At 44.7% G+C, this 25,027-nt stretch overlaps 1 protein-coding gene across 1 annotated transcript; it reads right to left on the bottom strand.

Annotated features, from left to right (window-relative positions):
• Positions 1-436: 436 nt before the first annotated feature.
• LOC141103838 (CARD- and ANK-domain containing inflammasome adapter protein-like) lies at positions 437-5,950 on the bottom strand. Its single transcript, XM_073593861.1, has one exon. The coding sequence runs from the start codon at positions 5,716-5,718 to the stop codon at positions 3,406-3,408; it is 2,313 nt and encodes a 770-aa protein (XP_073449962.1). The 5' UTR covers positions 5,719-5,950; the 3' UTR covers positions 437-3,405.
• Between the last annotated feature and the right edge of the window lie 19,077 nt (positions 5,951-25,027).

The following is a 25,027-nucleotide window of genomic DNA, read 5'->3' as shown; positions in this document are numbered from 1 at the left end:
TTTTCATCCTTCCTTACATCTCAATTCTGCTAATCTCCTGCAGCCTTGTTGCAGCCACTTCCTGTCTACACGAAGTGCAGAGCTGCATGGTTTTCCTCAGGGCAGGTTTCCTGATGGTGATAACAGTGGACCATGTCTGTGTAATGTGTGTTGAATTGGCCAGTTGTAGTCTCCATCAGAAGCTCATGTGATGGGGGGGGGGGGGGGGGGGGGTGACAACACATAATTGAGAGACAGGGACAGTGACAGAGTGTTGTCACCCTGATACAGGAAGTGCCCAAACAGGGACCTTTATGGCAGATTTACAATGCAATATTTTTATGATATTTTACTTTTGAAATGACATTACCATGTTAAAGCTTATATAGGATTTGAATGATTAGGTTTGATATTTGATATATCACTCTTCTACTTATGAGATTATATAACACCAATCTGTCTTTAAATGCATTTTCTTTAATAAAGCATAATTTGTAAACAGTGCTAAACTGTACAAAGATACATTAGAAAAGTATTGATTGGAAGCAGTGTAGTGTCTTCTCATAACCTGTAGCTCTTTGTCTTATGCAAAGCATGTATTTATTCTAGAATTGATTACATCAACAGTGACTCCTGCTGGTTGTATAAAAGCACTGCACCCCACATGAAATTTGGCACTGCAATAATCAAACCAAAACAATTACAATAATTACCATACAATTAGTTATACAGTTAAATGTAAACTGAACTTTTGCCAGACAGCTAAATACGGTTGTAATATATATGTTCGTATTCAGGTTAGTCAAGTGCCCAGGGCAAGGGAGTAGAACTGTGCCCCCTCCCCCCATTGTGAATGCGTGCCATAGAATGGGTTGACTGCCTATTGACAATATCCATTCTCTTGCTCTGCTGTGTCCAGGGCAGCTTCCCCCCCTGCCCACCCCTTGTCCCAACCCTGATCCAGGTACCTCTGCCACAAGGTGTTGCCAGTGGGTGACACCATTATTCAGATCCTACAGCCCGGCAATCTTTTCAGTTAACTGGACATTCACTTTACCTGATTAAAAATGCAATTGTTTGAAACAAGTCGGGTTACATGTATCTTTTATCTTTAAAAGCTAGATTTTTTGTGAGTAGGGAAGGGTTAGAACTTCTGGTGGGTCTTTACTGCTTTCTGGGGCTCCATTAGAGAGATTTGCCCTCACTTCCCGCCATCTTGACAACATTTTTCAGCAGGCAGTAAGTGAGGGGGAATCTTCAATAACAGCAGACACAATTTTTCCTGCTGATAAAACTCTACATTAAATAAATACAGTTGGAAAGATGTCAGATAGTATCATTACTATGCTTCCAGGATAAGGAAATGCACAAGCAACAGTGTGCAAACGAGAAAGTCCGGACAGCCGCACTCCAGGAAGTAATAATCCAAGTTTCTTTATTATAAAATCAGGAACACATCAGATACAGGACATCATAGACAGAGTGTACAGATCATTTCCTAACGCGTTTCGCACTTGTCCAAGTGCTTACTCAACAGTGTGTTGCAGCACCCCTTGTCCAGTACACAGTTGCGTCAGAGTGCACCTCCATGCATGATGTGTGTTGTGCTGCAAAAAATAAATAAATGCAGCAGAACCTATTATTTGTTACTATTACTTGTTCATTGACCACCAGTGTAAAGGTTCATGTCTACACTGACCACCAATGTGTAGTTCAGCTCTATACTGGCCCTGGCCACCAATGTAAGGGGTCACTTCTACCCTGACCAACATTGTAAGGGTTCACTTCTGCCCTCACCACTAAGAGGGCATTTCTCCACTGACCATGTAAGGGGGCACCTCTATACTGACCATCGATGTAAGGGGCACCTCTACACTGACCATCAATGTAAGGGGGCACCTCTACACTGACCATCAATGTAAGGGGGCACCTCTACACTGACCATCAATGTAAGGGGGCACCTCTACACTGACCATCAATGTAAGGGGGCACCTCTACACTGACTATCAATGTAAGGGGGCACATCTACACTGACCATCAATGTAAGGGGGCATCTCTACACTGACCATCAATGTAAGGGGGCATCTCTACACTGATCATCAATGTAAGAGGGCACCTCTACACTGGCCATCAAGGTAAGGGGCACCTCTACACTAACCATCAATGTAAGGGGGCATCTCTACATTGACTGTCATTGTAAGGGGGGGCCACTTCTACACTGACTATCAATGTAAGGTGCACCTCTACACTGGCCATCAATGTAAGGGGGCACCTCTACACTGAGCATCAATGTAAGAGGGCATCTCTACATTGACTGTCATTGTAAGGGGGTCCACTTCTACACTGACCATCAATGTAAGGTGCACCTCTACACTGGCCATCAATGTAAGAGGGCACCTCTACATTGGCCATCAAGGTAAGGGGCACCTCTACACTGATCATCAATGTAAGGGGGCATCTCTACATTGACTGTCATTGTAAGGGGGGCCACTTCTACACTATCAATGTAAGGGGGCACCTCTACACTGACCATCAATGTAAGGGGGCATCTCTACATTGACCATCAATGTAAGGGGGCATCTCTACACTGAGCATCAATGTAAGGGGGCATCTCTACACTGACCATCAATGAAAGGGGGCACCTCTACACTGACCATCAATGTAAGTGGGCACCTCTACACTGACCATCAATGTAAGGGGGCACCTCTACAGTGTCTATTAATGTAAGGGGCACCTCTACCCTGACCATCAATGTAAGGGGCACCTCTACACTGACCATCAATGTAAGGGGCACCTCTACACTGACCATCAATGTAAGGGGCACCTCTAAACTGACCATCAATATAAGGGGCACCTCTAAACTGACCACTAATGTAAGGGGTCACTTTAGCCCTCACCACAAATATAAGAGGGCATTTCTCCACTGACCACCAATGTAAGGGGTCACTTTTACAGTCTACATATTTTAGTGGGGGTTCCCTGAGACCTGGAAACTGTTTCAGAGGTTTCCTCCTTTGTATATAATTCAAGAAACACTTCTTTAAAAGATAAGTGCACCTCTCCAGGACTTCTTAGTGGGCCCTAAGCTAGCTGGGAAGATTTAGGCTGTGGGGCAGCTAATCTCGCCATCATACATATGTATAACCTATTTTGTTTACATGCTCTATAAGGGGAGGGGGACCATTAAGGAAAGGGGCAATACAAGTTCACACTGTTATCATGTGCCTATGGGTGGCCTTAAGCTGACCATACACAATACAATCAGATTATACAGTTTCCTTTAGATCCACCAGTAACTATGTAGGGACTGCTGATTGCATGCAGATGGAATAGATTGATAAAACAGTCCCTAATGGTAGATCTATAGGAGATTGTACAGTAATTGTGCATTCACATTGTATCATGTATAGCCAGCCTTACTCAGTCCTATTTAGTAATCAGCATTTTCTTTTTCAGGAAAATCACTATTTCCTGGTGGCCGTCGGTGGTGCCGGCTTCTGCCACCTGAAGGGGGGTCTTCTTCAGGCTATTGGTGGACTGTAGATTAGCCTTCTGTCCCTGTGACCAGCTTGCCAAGGTCTGCACACATTTTAGGTGCCCAGATTTGCAAGCGCAGTGCAGCGGTGTGTCCCTGTTGCCATCCAGAGGGTCAATAACTGCCCCACTCGTTAACAGCAGGTTGACCAGGTCGCTGTGGCCGTATTCGGCAGCAAGGTGCAAGGGTGTTTTCCTCCAGACATTTTTGTCTTCTAAATTTTTATTTTTTGCCGCTTTCAGAAGTGACTTCACCATGTCCATGTTGCCAGAGATGATGGCGTAGTGGATGGGCGTGCACCCATCCATGTCCTTGGCACCATACCTGGCCTTGTTGGTCAGCATGGCTTCCACGGCGTCCAGATTCCCTGCAGCCGCAGCAACATGGAGTGGGGTCTTCTTTTCTTTGTCGGGGACATTAGGGTCAGCCTTTTTATTCAGGAGCAACTGCGTGAGACTGTTGCCTCCTCCCTCCGCAGCGTAGTGCAGCGGCGTCCGCAAGTGTTTGTCTTTGGCATTAACGTTGGCTTTGTTTTCCACAAGACTCTCAACAACCTCCAGATTGTTCCTCTGGCTGGCGATATGCAAAGGGGTGACTGACTCCTTAGTGGCAGCATTGACGCTCGCCCCCGCGCCGATCAAAATATCGCTTATTTCTCGATTGTTATGAAATGCCGCCACGTGCAAGGGTGTCTGTTCACCGGGACCTGGTAAATTGGCCTTCATGCCTTTCTGCAGCAAAAGTTTTGTAATGGAGACATCTCCTCCTTGGACGGCTAGATGTAAAGCGGTGTTCAGGTTCGGTGTTCTTTCGTCCAGTTTCGCCCCTTTCTGTATGAGCGCCCGAACTGACTCCACCTTCCCAAGCTCCGCTGCCAGGAGAAGCGGCGTGTACTGGATGTCGTTTTTAGCATTGATGTCGGTGCCTTTGTCCGCCAAAGCATTGATAATGCCGTAAAGGTTCAGTTTGACGGCTTTAAACATGGCGGAGACCATGGTGTCTGGGGATAGTCCTTTGGAATATTCCAAGAGGAGGCCAAAAATGTGCTCGTTGTTCGTGTTGAAAGCCGCGTCAATTATGCTTGCGTCAATGCTGGCCCCAGCTTCTAGCAGCACTTTCACCGTCGCCTCGTGACCCCCAGTAACCGCATGAAACAGCGGGGTCTGTTTCTTTTCATCCATGGCATCAACGGGGGCCCCATTCTTTAAGAGGCTTTGTACCAGTCTGCTATTGTCCATAAAGGCTGCCATGTGCAAAAAGTTGGTCCTGTTTTTGTAGCGCTTCCCCTCTTCTTGAAGTAAGAGCCTGACAACGTTTTGATGATTATTCTGCGCGGCTAGGTGCAGGGGGGTCAGCGAATCGGCATCCTGGGAATAAATATTTGCCCCAGCTCGGAGTAAGACCTTTACCGCTTCCTCGTGACCTTTCTCAGCTGCTCTGTGAAGCGGCGTCTTGCGTTTCCCATCTATGGCATCCACTTTTGCCCCCTTCGAAATTAGGTATTCTATCATGGGAACATGGCCGTTAGACGCTGCTACGTGCAATAAAGTTTCTCCAGATGAATTTACAGCATTGACATCACAATTCTTCAACAGGGACTCTAGCAAAGAAAGGTCTCCCTTGCTAACCGCATCAAAAACCTCTTCAGAACTTACGACCTTCGGCTTAGGGGTTTCAGACTGTGGCCTCTTCCTTTCCTTCACTTTGGCAGCTGGTTTTGGTTTGGGAGGTGGGGTACTTGCTTTTTGTGGCACGCTCTCTTTGCGAGCAACCTTCTCTGGAGGTTCCTTAACCGGAATCTCCTTATAGTCTTTGTCTCTTTCCAACAGATACCCCACCAGCTGTCTTCTGCCATCTCCAATTGATTCGTTCAACTGGTTGACATAACTTTTAACGCTGTAGTATAGGTTGGGCTCAATTTTTTTAAGGCATGGGAAGAAGAAAAGGCGACAAGCCCGCTCACCTTTAGACATGAGGATGTCCAGCAGCCTGGAGTTCTTCTCGGTTCTGGTCCGGTAGTAGGACATGATCATTTTTTTATCTTGGGTAAAGACATCATAATCCACCAGCCAGGAGATGAGACTGTCAGGATCTTGAATCCCCTCAATAAGTTCATTTTTCATGGTCTTGACCACATCAACAGCGTACGGGTTGGTGAAGGATCCATTGGAAGGGATTGCTGGCAGGTGGACAGCAGCTGTCATCTTTGGAAGTTAGATGTTCCTTGAAGCCTTTGCTATGAAACGTCGTGGAACCTCGCGACCTGAACACAATGCTGTCCAGAGGAACGAGTTACAGATCATGATGGCTCTAAGCTCCTGAAGTAGGATCAGAAATAGGATCTCGCACACATAACTGCTCCGCAGTCCTTTGTTGGGCAGGTTGTGTTTGTTTGTGCTTGGTAATAGGAAGTAAGTAATGCAGTTTGTCTAGATTAGCAAACTAAATCAACAGCTTAGTTACCGTTGCTGTGATTGCAAAAACTCTATTGAAAGGCTGAGACATGGACACTTCTGAGTGAGAGAGGAGGACAGCGGGAGCTGGTGACACAAAACAGGGGTATATGATCGAATAAACAGACTAGAGCAAAACTCCTCCTATGTACCAAAAATGCAGCAAAAAAAAAAAAAATTACAATATGATAAAGGGTAGGATCCAACCTAGTAATGGCGAACTACTAGTCCCGAGATAGCAGGACGGTTGGTGAGAGATCCCTTGGATTTTTTAATGTCAATCTTTTTTTATTGTTTATATTATAAATATTATTTACAAAATTTTCTTTGTATAAACAATTGCTAAAATCATAATTTCATTTATTTACAACTCCATGAAAATGTACAGAAATCTCATGAAATATAAAAAAATAAAATAAAAAATGATATATATATTTTTTTATTTATTTATTTTTTCACAGAGAACAAAACTGGGACTTTAACGGTGTCATACCTTATTCACAAAATTTCCTATGTGTCAACAAGTTCTAAAATCATAATTGAATTTATATACAACTCCCTAAAAATATACAGAAATTTAATAAAAAATAATAAAATATTGATCATTGTTTACTGGTATCACAAAAAATAAATGATATATATATATATATATATATATATATATATATATATATATATATATATATGTATATATATATAGTGTATATCACAATATTTACACACAGTTAAAAAAAATTTAAATACATATCATATTTCTATAATTCTACAAATGTTTCCTACAAAGAAAATCTTGTGAATAAAGTATGTTTTTTTATCGTTATAAACATTTGTGTTTGTGGTATTTGTATCAACAGATTTTTTCTATATAACTCTATCTATCTATCTATATATATGTATATACAGTATACACACAAAAAATGTATATAGATAGATAGATAGATAGATAGATAGATAGATAGATAGATAGATAGATAGATAGATAAAACCATTTGATACAAATACCACACGCGCAAATTTTTATAATGATAAGAAAATGAAAAAAAAATATGTATATCTATCTATATATCTCTATATATATTTTACAGTATATAAAACTGTATTTATTTATCTAGTTATGTATATAGTATATTGTGTGCAATTTTCTTTAAATACTGTATTGTATGCACTTTTTTTTATTTAAGGCCTGTTCACACACATGCATTGTGACAGCACACAAGAAACCACATATTTTTGCTGTCTGTGCCCCCATTAGGAAGGTCCCTTTGAAGGAAGATGAAAGGCCATGTGGAATTAACAACTGATCAATAAATACGTATATACCCTATGGATGGATAGACAGTTTCAAAATTATTTGATACAACTATGTCAATTGATACAATAACAGCTGTTATTGCACGGGCTTGAAAATATTTGATGTACTACGGTATACTGAATGGGCTTAGCACAAACTTGCTTATCCGATATCCACCAAAAAACATGCAATTTTTGTCTTGCAACATTCTTATGTATAACAATAATAATGCACACTGGTCTACATTACTTTAAAATATTTTTTTAATTTCATTTTTGTTTTTTTTGCCTTGTCCTAAAAAATATTTATTCAATTGTATGTATTGACCATTTTGCCTAATTTGGTGTGGGAAAAAAGTTTCACTTAGAAAATAATTAGAATAGGTTCCCATACTTCCCAACTTTTTGAGATGGGAATGAGGGACACCTACTAGCAAAAGTATGTAGGAATAGGACACGCCCCCTGCCACGCCCCCTTAAAGGAGAATTAACACCCAAAAAATGATTACCGTATTTATCGGCGTATAACACGCACCGGCGTATAACACGCACCCCAATTTAGGAGGGAATTTTAAGGAAAAAAAACTTTTAGGAGGGAAGTTGAAGGGAAAAAAACTTACATTTAAATGCCCATCATTGCAGCCTTCTCAGTGCAGCCATGTCAGTGCAGCCTTGCCAGTGCAGCCATGTCAGTGCAGCCATGTCAGTGCAGCCATGTCAATGCAGCCTTCCCCAGTGTCCATTGCAGCCTTGCCCCAGTCCAGCCTTGCCCCAGTGCAGCCTTGCTGAAGCCTCTGAGCTTCGAAATCGCCGACCGCGATTTGAAAATGGCGCCGCCGGCGCCGAAATACACAGAGCCGGTCCTCGGCTCTTCTCGGCGGCTCTCGTTCACTTTCGGCTCCACTCGGGATGGGCGTGACGGTGAGCGGAGCTATCCGAAACTAGCCGAGTATGCTAGGTTCGGGCGGCGCTCAAGTGAAACCGAAAGTGGCCGAGAAGAGCCGAGGACCGGCACTGTGTATTTCGGCGCTGGCGGCGCCATTTTCAAATCGCTGTCGGCGATTTTTTAGTTCTGACAGGTCAGGATCGCAGGGGATCGGCGTATAACACGCACCCGCGATTTTCCCCTGATTTTAAGGGGAAAAAAGTGCGTGTTATACGCCGATAAATACGGTAGTTAAACCCACAAGTGCCTCTTTTTTTTTTTACCACTACTATTCCTTTATATTGGCTTTTCAAATGTACAAATGCAGCAACACTTTTTGAAAGATAAAAAGTGCATTTTATATACAACTATATAGATCAGACCAAAATGAGGGACAAATGAGGAGGAAAGAGGGACAGAGGGACATTGCTCCAAATCAGGGACAGTCCCTCGAAATCAGGGACAGTTGGGAGCTATGGGTTCCCCCCATATAGTGTGGTGGTCAGCACATGGTGCCTCTTGTATGTACACAGCGCCATCTAGAGAAAAAGGCTGAACGTTACATCTTAGAGCAGAGTTGGGTTGATTCTGTTCCATCATGGCCATGATCTAGGGATCTATAAGGGCTTGTTCAAGTTAGCGGTTGGTGAGGCATTAGAAACACACAATTTAACAGCATTTTTAGCACCCCTCCCCAACCACACCCCCTAAGGCAGCAGACTGGGGTGTTCACATGCCGCAGTCCCAATGCCTTACTTTGTGCCTGCTGCAAATATTATCCCCCGCTTACATTCGGTGTGCAGTGCCGCCACATAACGCAACCAGTTCAATTCAATAGGAGCTCGCCACATCTGCGTATGCTGACTTGGTGCGGCATTTACGTGGTTAAAACAGGCGATGAGTAGGTGACATAGCGACATGTCCGAACGCAGATCACTTATGCACGTAAAGCGAAATGCCCCAAACGCGGGGTTCCCACTACACTCAGATGTATACAGGGCCTTAAAGAGGAACAAAAGTCTGCTCACATAATTTGTAATAAAAACATCTTTGCCATTCTGGAGCTTTCCTCCAACCCCTTCGCATATTATTTTATATATACTGTGATTCTGTACTTGCCAAATATGCTGCAGAAATCTCCCTCCACTGAGTCTGGCTGCAGCCATTTTAACTGTGGGCAGCTGAAGCTGCTGCCTGTTCACTTCGTGGTTTTACACAGACACACAAAGGCACACCTCCGGCTTTGCAGCTCTCATTGGCACTCTAATGACTCATCACCCCTCCCTTCCTGGAAAACTCTCACGAAAGTGAAAGAGAGAGATGTGCATGATGTCATAAGCCTAGGCTAATGACCAGACAAAAAACAAGAAGTGGGCTGTATAAGGGATTTACTGGCAGAAAAAGAAAATGTTTTACTATCCAAAGTTGAAACAACAACACGGGCAGAAGATTTAATAGATGAAAAAATGACTGAAATCCTGCTGTAATGAGGACTTTTCATATTGTGAATACCAATCCACACTATAATTAAAACCATATTAGGAAGTCACTGTACCACGTGACAAAACGCGTCAGTGCGGAACTAGGTGACATCATCACTCCCGGAAGTCCATAAGCGGCCATCTTTACATATCCTCTCCATAGATGTTCATGCTTAAGGGGCCAAATATGTACATAATTAATACTGCAGTGAGCAATGAGTACAGATAGGTAGGAAGGTGGGGGTATTAGTGTATTATGTTCTGTATATGGCTACAGGAAAAAATTTACATGTGTTTTCTTTTTCTGTTTTTATATGACCCATATGGAAGATAACGTGCGTTCTGTATATTTTTAGACTTGTAATATAAAATGAAACCTGTCTGGGGTTGAAATCAAATTGTATGGGGCTGCAGACACTACATTTGCCATTATACACAATGCCTGTCCATCCAGCAGCAGCCACTCCTTCATCAATACCCCTCCTTTATCAATACCACTCCTTTATCAATACCACTCCTTCATCAATACCCCTCCTTTATCAATACCATTCCTTCATCAATACCACTCCTTCATCAATACCACTCCTTTATCAATACCACTCCTTTATCAATACCACTCCTTTATCAATACCACTCCTTCATCAATACCACTCCTTTATCAATACCGCTCCTTTATCAATACCACTCCTTTATCAATACCACTCCTTCATCAATACCACTCCTTTATCAATACCGCTCCTTTATCAATACCACTCCTTTATCAATACCACTCCTTCATCAATACCCCTCCTTTATCAATACCACTCCTTTATCAATACCACTCCTTCATCAATACCCCTCCTTTATCAATACCACTGTGTGTTGAGTTATTTTGAGGGGACAGCAAATTTACACTGTTATACAAGCTGTACACTCACTACTTTACATTGTAGCAAAGTGTCATTTCTTCAGTGTTGTCACATGAAAAGATAGAAGAAAATATTTACAAAAATGTGAGAGGTGTACTTACTTTTGTATAGGGGCACTGTGATGAGGACACCTGATGTATGGGGGCACTGTGATGGGGACACCTGATGTATGGGGGCACTGTGATGGGGACACCTGATGTATGGGGGCACTGTGATGGGGACACCTGATGTATGGGGGCACTGTGATGAGGACACCTGATGTATGGGGGCGCTGTGATGGGGACACCTGATGTATGGGGGCGCTGTGATGAGGACACCTGATGTATGGGGGCACTGTGATGAAGACACCTGATGTATGGGGGCACTGTGATGGGGACACCTGATGTATGGGGACACTGTGATGAGGACACCTGATGTATGGGGGCACTGTGATGGGGACACCTGATGTATGGGGACACTGTGATGGGGACACCTGATGTATGGGGGCACTGTGATGGGGACACCTGATGTATGGGGGCACTGTGATGGGGACACCTGATGTATGGGGACACTGTGATGGGGACACCTGATGTATGGGGGCACTGTGATGGGGACACCTGATGTATGGGGACACTGTGATGGGGACACCTGATGTATGGGGGCACTGTGATGGGGACACCTGATGTATGGGGGCACTGTGATGAGGAACCTGATGCATGGGGGCACTGTGATGAGGATACCTGATGCATGGGGGCACTGTGATGAGGAACCTGATGTATGGGGGCACTGTGATGGGGACACCTGATGTATGGGGGCACTGTGATGAGGATACCTGATGTATGGGGGCACTGTGATGAGGAACCTGATGCATGGGGGCACTGTGATGAGGAACCTGATGTATGGGGGCACTGTGATGGGGACACCTGATGTATGGGGGCACTGTGATGGTGACACCTGATGTATGGGGGCACTGTGATGAGGAACCTGATGTATGGGGGCACTGTGATGGGGACACCTGATGTATGGGGGCACTGTGATGGTGACACCTGATGCATGGGGGCACTGTGATGAGGAACCTGATGTATGGGGGCACTGTGATGGGGACACCTGATGTATGGGGGCACTGTGATGGTGACACCTGATGCATGGGGGCACTGTGATGAGGAACCTGATGTATGGGGGCACTGTGATGGTGACACCTGATGTATGGGGGCACTGTGATGAGGAACCTGATGTATGGGGGCACTGTGATGAGGAACCTGATGTATGGGGGCACTGTGATGAGGACACCTGATGTATGGGGGCACTGTGATGAGGAACCTGATGTATGGGGGCACTGTGATGAGGAACCTGATGTATGGGGGCACTGAGATGAGGACACCTGATGTATGGGGGCACTAAGATGAGGAACCTGATGTATGGGGGCACTGTGATGAGGAACCTGATGTATGGGGGCACTGTGATGAGGACACTTGATGTATGGGGGCACTGTGATGAGGACACCTGATGTATGGGGGCACTGTGATGAGGAACCTGATGTATGGGGGCACTGTGATGAGGAACCTGATGTATGGGGGCACTGTGATGAGGAACCTGATGTATGGGGGCACTGTGATGAGGAACCTGATGTATGGGGGCACTGTGATGAGGACACCTGATGTATGGGGGCACTGTGATGAGGAACCTGATGTATGGGGGCACTGTGATGAGGAACCTGATGTATGGGGGCACTGTGATGAGGACACCTGATCTATGGGGGCACTGTGATGAGATCACCTGATGTATGGGGGCACTGTGATGGGGACACCTGATGTATGGGGGCACTGTGATGAGGACACCTGATGTATGGGGGCACTGTGATGGGGACACCTGATGTATGGGGGCACTATGATGAGGACACTTGATGTATGGGGGCACTGTGATGAGGACACTTGATGTATGGGGGCACTGTGATGAGGACACTTGATGTATGGGGGCACTATGATGAGGACACTTGATGTATGGGGGCACTGTGATGAGGACACTTGATGTATGGGGGCACTGTGATGAGGACACCTGATGTATGCGGGCACTGTGATGAGGACACCTGATGTATGGGGGCTCTGTGATGAGGAAACTTGATGTATGGGGGCACTGTGATGAGGACACCTGATGTATGGGGGCACTGTGATGAGGAACCTGATGTATGGGGGCTCTGTGATGAGGAAACTTGATGTATGGGGGCACTGTGATGAGGACACCTGATGTATGGGGGCACTGTGATGAGGACACCTGATGTATGGGGGCACTGTGATGAGGACACTTGATGTATGGGGGCGCTGTGATGAGGACACTTGATGTATGGGGGCACTGTGATGGGGACACCTGATGTATGGGGGCACTGTGATGAGGACACCTGATGTATGGGGGCACTGTGATGAGGACACCTGATGTATGGGGGCACTGTGATGAGGACACCTGATGTATGGGGGCTCTGTGATGAGGAAACTTGATGTATGGGGGCACTGTTGATGGGGACACCTAATGCAGGCTGGTCAGGGCTCCAATGCATTACTTTGCCCAGGGGCCCATGATGCTATTAGGATGGCACTGTTTGTGAGTAGTCATGCACAGTCACCCAACTTACATGAAAAGTAGAATTACTCAGCCCATGTAGTGTTCAGTAATAGCCAGCAGGTGGCACTGTGACCTCACACACAGCTATAATAAGAGTTTCTTGGCTGTAGGAGTTGAGAACATGTAACATGGGTGTAGCTGGAGAGAGAAAAGCTGATTTGTTTATTATTACAACTCAGGGAAAAGCATTAAAATTCCCTTCTCTTCCCTTCTCGCTATGAACTTTATGTAAAGTTTCTGCACTAAAACTTGAAGTTCTGTAACTCAAAGGGAAACCCTACTTCGAGCAAAATGCCTAAGTCTCTAGTCATTTTATTTGTATATATTATTATTTATTATACAGGATTTATATAGCGCCAACAGTTTACATAGCGCTTTACAACTATATACATGTGAACGGAGTTAACTTAAATGATACAATTTATATAATTATATTTTACCCCCCCCCCAATGGCCATGCTCCTGCCAGATTCACACTAAGTGGCTGAAAAGCCAACTCACTGATTGGCCCATCACTTCTTCTGTACATGCTGGAAGAAATTCCCATTCATTTGCATTCATGCAGAGGCCATCTATTATGCATCCCAACGATTAACAGCCATTGAATCGAATACGATTTTTCCTTACATTTAACTTAAAGGACACTTATACTAAAATACACTTATCCTTTAAAGCCTAACTTAATATTTAGATCGCTGTACAGTCTCTAATGATGTGAAACACCCACAAGTCTTCATAGTAGCCAGAGACCATGTGATCTAGGTTGCCAGGGAATTAAGTCGCATATTGGGGCTTGTTAGCAGCCATTGTTTATTACCGGCAATAAAGAAATTTTTTTTTTGTGCTTTTTTACTCTTAAGAATATTGTGATTCTGTAATACAAGTATAGGGCTTGTGGTAACATGTGAAATTGAACAATAGGTCCACTGTAAAGGGTGAAAAATGGAGACATAATACACACCAACACCAGAGGTCACATGTGGTAAAAAAAAAAAAAAAAAAAATAATAATGAATCGCCCAAACAATATAATACTCACCTTCAATCTGGAGCTGTCCCTGAAGTACCTTTTTCCATCACTGGGTGTCCTCAGTGTTCTGGTTGAATGCTGGTCAATTATTAAAACCAGTTCCTGGACAGGGAGAGGAGACGCAGCACAGTGATGAGCTCATATTGCCCTGTCACTCTTCTCTCTCCTCCTATCAGCATGCTCCTTGCACTGCAGTACAGCCAATTGACTCCTTGTGCTGCACCCCCCCCCCCCCCCAGTCTGAGCTCTGATGTACATTGACTGCAGGAGGGTGATATGGGGTCACATTCAGGTATTTTACTGCTTGCATTTAAAAAATACATTTAATGATGTACTAATGATTACAGGGCTGCAATGATTTTATATTTTCCTGGACTGCAGGTTTATTGTGGACCCCCTCCCTCCCCGGGATTGATACCTCCTGAGACCACCACTTTGCTTGTGCTTTCTCTGAATTAGAACATTTCTCATTCTCTATGAAGATGAATTCCCGTGTGAACATTTCTCTGCCGCAAAGTGAGAAGGCCAAGAAAGGTGTAGATGTGTAGTGAGATGATATCTGCAACCAGTGCAGGCTGTGCGGTCCCATGGCTGCCACCGTCCCGGGTTCAGGTCTGAATTCACAGAATGACCCCAGAGACAGAAAAACCACAAAGAACATCCGAGACCGAGCCGTACCAATCTACCTCTGATAGGAGGGGGAGAGAAAACTAGAACAAAGCTCAGGACACACCACCAAAACTTCACTATATACTACTAAAAATGTCTTGGTATGCTGACGCCTTAAGAGTTCCCTTTACTGGAACTAAGTGGGCCAAGCCCAACCTCTGAAAGACATCCCCCGCACCGTAATCCCCCCCTCCACCAAATGATTTGGACCAGTACACAAAGCAAGGTCCATAAACACATGGATGGGTGAGTTTGGGGTGGAGGAACTTGACTGACTGACCTCAACCTGATAGAACACCTTTGGGATGAATTAGAGCAAGGACTGCAAGCCAGGCCTTCTCGTCCAACATCAGTGCCTGACCTCACAAATGCGCTTCTGGAAGAATGGTCAAACATTCCCATAGACACACTCCTAAACCTTGTGGACGGCCTTCCCAAAAGAGATGAAGCTGTTATAGCTGCAAAGGACGGGCCAACTCAATATTGAACCCTACGGACTAAGACTGGGATGCTATTAAAGTTCATGTGCGTGTAAAGGCAGGCGTCACAATACTTTTGGTAATCAAGTGTAGAGATAGACTGGATAGATAGATAGATAGATAGATAGATAGATAGATAGATAGATTAGATAGATAGATAGATAGATAGATAGATAGATAGATAGATAGATAGATAGATAGATAGATAGATAGATAGATAGATAGATAGATAGATAGATAGATAGATAGATAGATAGACCAAGCAGACCTATTTTATCACTCTCATTAACACTTTCTCATCTAGTCCCCATCAACTCTTCTCTACCTTCAACTCTCTTCTTCGTCCTCCACTGCCTCCACCCACTAACTCACTCACTGCCCAGGAGATCACCAATCACATCAAAAATAAGATTGATATAATTTGCGAGATCTCCAATGTGCGGATATATCGCCCACTTAACACCCAACGTCCACAGGTACAATCATTACTACCCTCATTCAACCCAATCACTATAGGCGAGGTTGCTAAACCTTTTTCTGACGCCCCCACATCCACCTGTCCCCTGCTCCCTCTCAACTTTATGGTCACCCTCTGACTCTATCCTACACTCTCTAACCCACATCTTCAATCTCTCCCTCTCTTCTGGCATCTTCCCCAACTCTCTAAAACACGCACTGGTCACCCCCCATCCTTAAAAGCCCTCACTGGACCCCACCAATCTTAACAACCTACGTCCCATCTCCTTACTCCCCTTTTTATCCAAACTCCTTGAATGTCTGATCTACAACAAACTGAGCGACCATCTGACTCATTACAACCTTCTTGATCCACTTCAGTCTGGATTTCTCTCTCAACACAACAGAAACGGCTCTCCTAAAACTCACAAACAATCTACTAATTGCTAAATCCAACGGACACAGTTCTGTACTTCTACTCCTGAACCTCTCTGCCGCCTTTGACACAGTGGACCACCCCCTCCTCCTCAAAAGTCTGCACTCCTTTAGGTTTCCGAGACTGTACTCTTCGCTGGTTCTCATCCTACCTATCCCACCGCACCTTCTGTGTCACCTACAACTCTACTTCCTCCTCTCCTCTTCCTCTCTCTGTTGGGGTCCCCCAAGGTTCTGTTCTTGAACCTCTCCTAGTCTCAATCTACACCTCCTCCATGGGTCAGCCAAAAGCCTCCCATGACTTTGAATATCATTTCTACACTGATGCATCGGCAGATCCAGAGCCAAGTCTCAGGAGGGGCACTTCCAGAAAATACGTTTTTGGCGGGCATTTTATTGGGGAAATGGCTGGTGTTGCCCCCCCTGGATCAACCCCTGCACCGATGACACCCAAATCTATAACTCCACCCCTCAGCTCACTCCATCAGTCTCCTCACGTATCACTAGCTTACTAACAGACATATCAGTCTGGATGTCACACCACCTCCTCAAAGTCAATCTATCCAAAACCGAGCTCCTAATATTTCCTCCCCCACGTGCCTCTTCCCCTGACTTCTCTGTCAAGATCGATGGCACATCTATCAACCCGTCCCCGCGTGCCAGGGTGCTAGGTGTGATCCTGGACTCTGAACTCTGCTTTCTGCCCCACATCCAATCACTGTCCATACAGGCCTGATTGGTGGAGTGCTGCAGAGATGGTTGTTCTTCTGGAAGGTTCTCCTCTCTCCACAGAGAAACACTGGAGCTCTGTCAGAGTGACCATCGGGGTTCTTGGTCACTTCCCTGACTAAGGCCCTTCTCCCCCCGATCACTCAGTTTGGCTGGGCGGTCCACTCTAGGAAGAGTCCTGGTGGTTGCAAACTTCTTCCATTTACGGATGGTGGAGGCCGCTGTGCTCATTGGGAATGCTGCAGACATTTTTTTGTACCCTTCCCCAGACCTGTGCCTCAATGCAATCACAGGAAAGGCGCTATGTAAATGACGTGTAGTGAGATAATATCTATGACCAGTGCAGGCTGTGCGGTCACATGGCTGCTACTGTCCCGGTTTCAGGTCTGAATTCACAGAATGACCCCAGAGACAGAAAAACCACAAAGAACATCTGAGACTGAGCCGTACCAATCTACCTCTAATGGGGGGGGGGGGACTAGAACAAAGATGGGGATTCGCCACCATAACCTCACTGTATTCTACTGTGATAGATAGATAGATAGATAGATAGATAGATAGATAGATAGATAGATAGATAGATAGATAGATAGATAGATAGATAGATAGATAGATAGAGACAGAATGTTCTTTGTTAGTAGTGATAAGTGAACTGTTATGGGTTCGGTGTGCGGAATGTTCTGTCAATCCAGCCTGAAATCCTCAAACCCCGAACATAGTGCCTAAATCCCACTGATTCCAATGGGAGTTGAATTTTCTGATTTTTTTTTTCAAGGCCAGTTTGGGAGCTTTTGTTTAAAATGAAAAGGAATAGGTATCTGGGCACTGCTATGCAGGGCCGTCTTTAAGGCAGGGCAAAAGGGGCAGCTGCCCTGGGCCCTATCATTGTTGTGGGGCCCAAGGCAGCTGCTTCATGCTTGCCAGCTATACCAGTTTAAATTCCCTTGTCCCTTGAAGTTTTAGTCCTGTGCTGTGTCCTGATATCTCAGTGTGAAGTGCTGCTACTAATGCTGCCCAGTTCTGTCCTATTGTATACAGATGACTCACCTGCAGACCCTGTGTTTACATGTAAATAACTGTCATGCATATGTAAATAACGGGAGAATTCATATGTAAATATCTGAGGCCAGCTGCATTCATATGTAAATAAAGGAAGTGAAGAAATGATTTGCTGTAACCTCTAACAACCAATCAGTGAGCAGTATTACCGTACAGTAATCTTTAGCAACCAATCAATAAGCAGAAATCATGTGCGGTAACCTCTAGCAAATAATCAGTGAGCCGTAATGTGTGCTGTAACCTTTAGCAACCAGTCAGTAAGTAATAATATGTTTTAACCTCTGGCAACCAATCACAATCACTGCCTGATCTGATACAGTAAACTGATTTAAAGTCTAGCTGATATTTATTGTATGTCTCAGAGTAGGTGGAGAGCAAAATTGCATGGGGGGGCCCCAAGAAAAATTTTGCCCAGGGTCCAATCAACATTAAAGACGGCCCTGCTGCTATGGGGTACCAATGCCAAACAAACAAAAAAAAAAAAGTAAAAAAATAATGGCCAAATTTAATTGACAATTGCGCCTGTCATACAACACTGTACCCAAACAATTTTTATCATTTTTTTTTAATTTTTTGCTAAACAAACAAAAAAGATGAAATACATTTTGAAAAAATAATTTTTTTTAATAGTTTGATATAAAATTTTGCAAACAGGCACTGATGAGGCTGCACTGATGGGCACTGATAGGCCCTGATGAGCGGCACTGATAGGTGGCACTGATAGGCTGCACTGATAGGCAGTGATGAGGCGGCACTGATAGGTGGCACTGATAGGCTGCACTGATAGGCAGTGATGAGGCGGCACTGATAGGTGGCACTGATGGGCACTGATAGGTGGCACTGAGGAGGCTGCACTAATAGGTGATTGGCACTCATAAGGAGGCACTGATGAGGCTGCACTAATAGGTGGCACTGATGGGCACTGATAGATTACACTGATGGGCTCTGATAGGTGGCACTAAGGAGGGGTGGCACTAAGAGGTGGCACTGATAGGCTCTGATAGGCGGCCTTGAAGAGCACTAAGAGGTGGCACTGATAGGCAGTCCTGATAGGTGACACTGATAGGTGATACTGATAGGTGGCAGTGATAGGCAGCACTGATAGGTGACACTGATGATGAGGTGTGGATACAGGTTGGCACTCCTGGACAGACACATCTCATATTTACATTCGTTACAATAACTCCTTACCTCTTCATCATTTGGAGGTAGGGATCCTCTTTTGGGAGACTATTTTTCGATAGGTGGTCGTAGCCTTTATTGTCACACATGTATAGTAAACAAATTATGTGAATATAACAATGTTTGTGTGATATTGTTTTGATTAATTTCTGTTTATTTTGCCAGTAGTATCACCACGTTTTTTCCTGAAGAAGCCTGAATAGGCGAAACATGTTCAATAACATGCATGATGAATGACATTATATGACTGTAGAGTATGCTTTTGATCCTAAAATATTTTGTAATTAAATAAAATGTTGTAACAAATAATTTTTATACAAAATATTTCTCTTTGTATTTATGTGTCTATTTACCTGAAAAGTCCTATATTTCCCCCATTTGCCTCTAGTTCTTTATTAAGGGATGTTGGTGCGTATGATTTTGTGTAAACTGGTCTTGTCAATACAATTTCCATACTGATGATGAGGCACTGATTGGCAGCAAAAATAACATTGTTTATAAACATTACTCATAGGTGAGATAGAGAGCTACAAAGTAACATGGTTTGTAAACATTGATCAGACAGGAGATAAAGAGATACAAAGTAACATTGTTTGCAAACATTGTTCAGCCGGGAGATAGAGAGATACAAAGTAACATTATTTATAAACATTTCTCATAGGATAGATAGATAGATAGATAGATAGATAGATAGATAGATAGATAGATAGATAGATAGATAGATAGATAGATAGATAGATAGATAGATAGATAGATAGAAAGTACCATTGTTTGTAAACATTGTTCAGATGGGAGATAGAGAGATACAAAGTAGCATTGTTTATAAACATTGATCATAGGTGAGATAGAGAGATACAAAATAACATTGTTACTTTTGTATTTTCTCTGTTACATTCATCTGGAGATCAAAGTGATGAGCTTTAATCTTCTTCCTACACATCAGAGTCCCCTCATCACATCAGAGTTACCCCCATTACATCAAAGTCCCCCACCACACCAGAGTCATCCCCATCAAATGGAAACAAATGATGTGGTGCTGAAGATGGGTGCTGGGCACTGCGTACCCATGCTGACTCATTACTGAGACTGAGCAGTGATCCCCAGCCCCTCACCAATGTCACTGGGTCACTGGTCCTGGGGGTGGGGGGGCGGGCATGAATGAGATCTGGGGGGGCTGCCCCAGCACCCCCCCCCCCCCAGATCCGACCCTGCACTCTTATGGCGGGGGTGTTTTTTGAAGCACTGATTAGAGCCAGAGGCTCTAATAGGCTTCAAAATAGGGTGGGCTCAGGGAGCAGAGCATTGTGTCCAGAGCCCACAAAGCAGGGGGGGGCCTGTCCAATGGGGTGGGGGGGGGGGTCTTTTCCTATCTATCGGCGGAGGGGGGGGTTTTAAGCAAAGGCTCTAATAGGCTTCAAAATAGGGTGGGCTCTGAGTGCAGAGCATTGTGCTACGAGCCCACCCAGTTGTGTGATGATAACGTATGAATATTCCCTATTCTTACACTGAATCGCCTCTCCGCCAATCAGGAAGCGCGGGTCTGAGACACGTTTCCTGATTGGGCGAAAGGAGAATCGTTCTAATTGGCCGCCGAGGAGGAGGGAGGAGACGGAAGCCGCCGAGCAGGGGAAGGAGAAGCTGCTCGTGATGTCCTGCGGAGGAGAGCAGGGGAAGCCGCCCGTGATTGCCCACCATGGATGGGGTAAGTGTACCGACCGACCCGACTCCAAAAAATTACCACCATCCACCACTGCCACCCAGGTGTGTTGCAACAGCGAATAAATATTCGCCACTTTGTGTTGGTCTATCACATAAAATCCCAATAAAATACAATTTAAGTTTTTGGTTGTAACATGACAAAATGTGAAACATTTCAAGGGGTATGAATACTTTTTCAAGGCACTGCATTGCTGACCTGAATGGCTTTCCTGGAAAAGCTGTCATATTCCTCTAAGTCTATGGGCTCCCTATGATGGGGAGGAGGATGTCCTTTCACTGCGGGGAATATCCCGTGTTTACCCAGAGACACAGGACAGTCACACGACTGATAGAAATTCACCGTTTCCAGGAGGTGATTCGAGGAAACAGAAAGCAGATCCCAGAGCCGGCATTACCTGACTGGTCGGTATACATAACACAGAAAGTGAAAATAAATTCCATCTACACCCTTAGTGAATACCATTTACTCTGCTCTAGGTACCGTGTCCTAGTAAAAAAAAAAGTGCAAAAGTTTTGCAAATAAAATGTTTTCACCTTTTATTTATTCTCTGTTGCATCTCAGTGCTGCAGCCTCTCTGCAGCCAATCTCCATCTACATGCATTCCATTGATGGCGGGGGGTAGATGGTACTAGGAGTGGCGAGACAAGGTCACCTAGAGCCCAGGGCAAACATGCCAAACTGCTCCCACCCCAAGATTTATGAGCATTATATGTCAGTAAAAATCCCCTCCTCCACAAAAAAATTGGGCACTAATCTGCATGATTGCCCCCTAGGCATAAATTCCCCCTCCTCCCAGTACAAATTTGCAGCCCCCCCTGCTGAAATCCACCCTCCCAGCACAAATCTCTGCCCCCTCCATCCTCCAAATCCCCCCAGCGCAAATTCCCCCCCCCCCCCATTCCAAATCCCCCTCCTAGCACAAATATCCCCCTCCCCCCCAGAACTATTTCCCCTCCTAGAAAAGTTCTTACCGCCCGCTGACCCCCAAATTCCTCCTCCTAACACAAATCCCCTCTCCCCATCAATCTCACACGACACCACAGTGCCCAGGGCAGCCGCCCTATCCGGCCCACCCCTTTGCCCCAGTCCCGGCGAATTAGCAATTAACTTGAGTTTGGCCAAAAACACGAAAGGCAGCTGTCATTCCTGGGCCACTCAGGTCTGTCTGGTGGGACATTATGGCCACATTAGGTCAATGGCATGTGCAGTAATTCTAACACAGTTTACAGTGCCTTGAAAAAGTATTCACACCCCTTGAAATTTTCCACATTTTGTCATGTTACAACCAAAAATGTAAATGTATTTTATTGGGATTTTATGGGATAGACCAACACAAAGTGGCACATAATTGTGAAGTGGAAGGAAAATGATAAATGGTTTTCAACATTTTTTTACAAATAAATATGTGAAAAGTGTGGGGTACATTTGTATTCAGCCCCCTTTACTCTGATGCGCCCAACTAAAATCTAGTGGAACCAATTGCCTTCAGAAGTCACCTAAATAGTAAATAGAGTCCACCTGTGTGTAATGTAATCTCAGTATAAATACAGCTGTTCTTTGAAGCCCTCAGAGGTTTGTTAGAGAACCTTAGTGAACAAACAGCATCATGAAGGCCAAGGAACACACCAGACAGGTCAGGGATAAAGTTGTGGAGAAGTATAAAGCAGGGTTAGGTTATAAAATAATATCCCAAGCTTTGAACATCTCACGGAGCTCTGTTCAATCCATCATCGGAAAATGGAACGTATGGCACAACTGCAAACCTACCAAGACATGGCCTTCCACCTAAACTGACCGGCCGGGCAAGGAGAGCATTCATCAGAGAAGAGCCAAGAGGTCCATGGTAACTCTGGAGGAGCTGCAGAGATCCACAGCTCAGGTGGGAGAATCTGTCCACAGGACAACTATTAGTCGTGTTCTCCACAAATCTGACCTTTATGGAAGAGTGACCAGAAGAAAGACATTGTGACACTTTTCACATATTTATTTGTAAAAAATAATTGAAAGCCATTTCTCATTTTCCTTCCACTTCACAATTATGTGCCACTTTGTGTTGGTCTATCACATAAAATCCCAATAAAATACATTTACGTTTTTGGTTGTAACATGACAAAATATGGAAAATTTCAAGGGGTATGAATACTTTTTCAAGGCTCTGTGTACTGGGATCCCAGGACATGGCCATGGCGGTACAGCTTACTGAAAATAGGGACTGTCCCAGCAAATCCGGGACACTTGGCAAGTATGCATGTGCAGTAACTCAAACACTATTTATTTTATTTATATAAAGTACTTATATAGCGCCATCAATTTACATATACATTGTACATTCACATCAGTCCCTACCCTCAAGGAGCTTACAATCTAAGGTCCCTAACTCACATTCATACATACTAGGGACAATTTAGACGGGATCCAATTAACCTACCAGCATGTCTTTGGAGTGTGGGAGGAAACCGGAGTACCTGGAGGAAACCCACGCAGGCACAGGGAGAACATGCAAACTTCAGGCAGGTAGTGCTGTGGTTGGGATTCGAACCAGTGACCCTTTTTGCTGTTAGTGAAAGTGCTACCCATTACACCACCGTGCTGCCCATTATGCTGGGATCCCAGGACATAGCCATGGCAGGACAGCTGGCAGGAAAGCTTACTGAAAATAGGGACTGTCCCAGCAAATCCGGGACACTTGACAAGTATGCATGTGCAATAATTCAAACACATATTATGCTGGGATCCCAGGACATGGCAATGTATGGCGGGTCAGCTTACTAAAAATAGGGACTATCCCAGCAAATCCGGGACACTTGGCAAGCATGCATGTGCAGTAATTCAAACACATTATGCTTTGTTCCCAGGACATGGCTATGGCGGGGCAGCTTACTGAAAATAGGGACTGTCCCAGCAAATCCAGACACTTGGCAAGTATGCATGTGCAATAATTCAAACACACATTATGCTTTGATCCCAGGACATGGCGGAACAGGTTACTAAAAATAGGACTGTCCCAGCAAATCCAGGACACTTGGAAGCATGCATGTGCAGTAATTCAAACACATTATGCTTTGATCCCAGGACATGGCCATGGCGGAACAGGTTACTGAAAATAGGGACTATCCCAGAAAATCCGGGACACTTGGCAAGGATGCATGTGCAGTAACTCAAACACAGTTTATGCTGGGATCCCAGGACATGGCCATGGCGGTACAGCTTACTTAAAATAGGGACTGTCCCAGCAAATCCGGGACACTTGGCAAGCATGCATGTGCAGTAATTCAAACACATTATGCTTTGATCCCAGAACATGGCCATGGCGGAACAGGTTACTGAAAATAGGGACTGTCCCAGCAAATCCGGGACACTTGGCAATTATGCATGTGCAGTAACTCAAACACAGTTTATGCTGGGATCCCAGGACATGGCCCAGGATGCAGCATCTGCAGGACGGAGGGCCAAGATGTGGAACTACCCTGGCAAACCTTGGACAATTGGCATGTATACCATTCTGGGACTGATTGTCTTATGCCGCATACACACGATCGGACTTTCCGCCAACAAAACGGTGGATTTTTGTTCGAAGGTTGTTGGCTCAAACTTGTCTTGTCATACACACGGTCACACAAATGTTGGCCAACAATTCCGAACGTCCAGAACATGGTGACGTACAAGACATGTGATAAGCCGAGAAAAATGAAGTTCAATATCCAGTGCCGCTCCTTCTGCTTGATTCCGAGCATGCGTGGACTTTTGTGCGACTGACATGTGTACACACGATCGGACTTTTCGACAACAAAGTTGTGTTGGCGGAAAATTTGAGAACCAGCTCTCAAACATTTGTTGGCGGAAAGTCCGACAGCAAATGTCCGATGGAGCGTACACACGGTCGGACTTTCCGACAACAAGCTCCCATCCAACATTTCCCCGTCGGAAAGTCCGACCATGTGTGCGTGGCTTGAGAGGGCATTTTCTCTCACTTTAGAGAGATTTCTTCTCACTGTTGTGTCTGCAGGACAGGAAGTGAAGGAAAATCTCCCCAGTAGAAAGGGGTTTGATCATTCCCTACTCTATCCCTTGAGCTTCGATATCAAATTTTGAACATTTCTACT

Source organism: Aquarana catesbeiana, linkage group LG07, assembly GCF_042186555.1.
Source record: "Aquarana catesbeiana isolate 2022-GZ linkage group LG07, ASM4218655v1, whole genome shotgun sequence".
NCBI lineage: Eukaryota > Metazoa > Chordata > Amphibia > Anura > Ranidae > Aquarana > Aquarana catesbeiana.
The sequence above is the reverse complement of the archived record's forward strand: the minus strand, read 5'-3'. Positions and strand labels throughout refer to the sequence as shown.

Coding starts and splice junctions, on each gene's coding strand:
- LOC141103838 (XM_073593861.1), bottom strand. CDS start 5,718: ATGACAGCTGCTGTCCACCTGCCAGCAATCCCTTCCAATGGATCCTTC.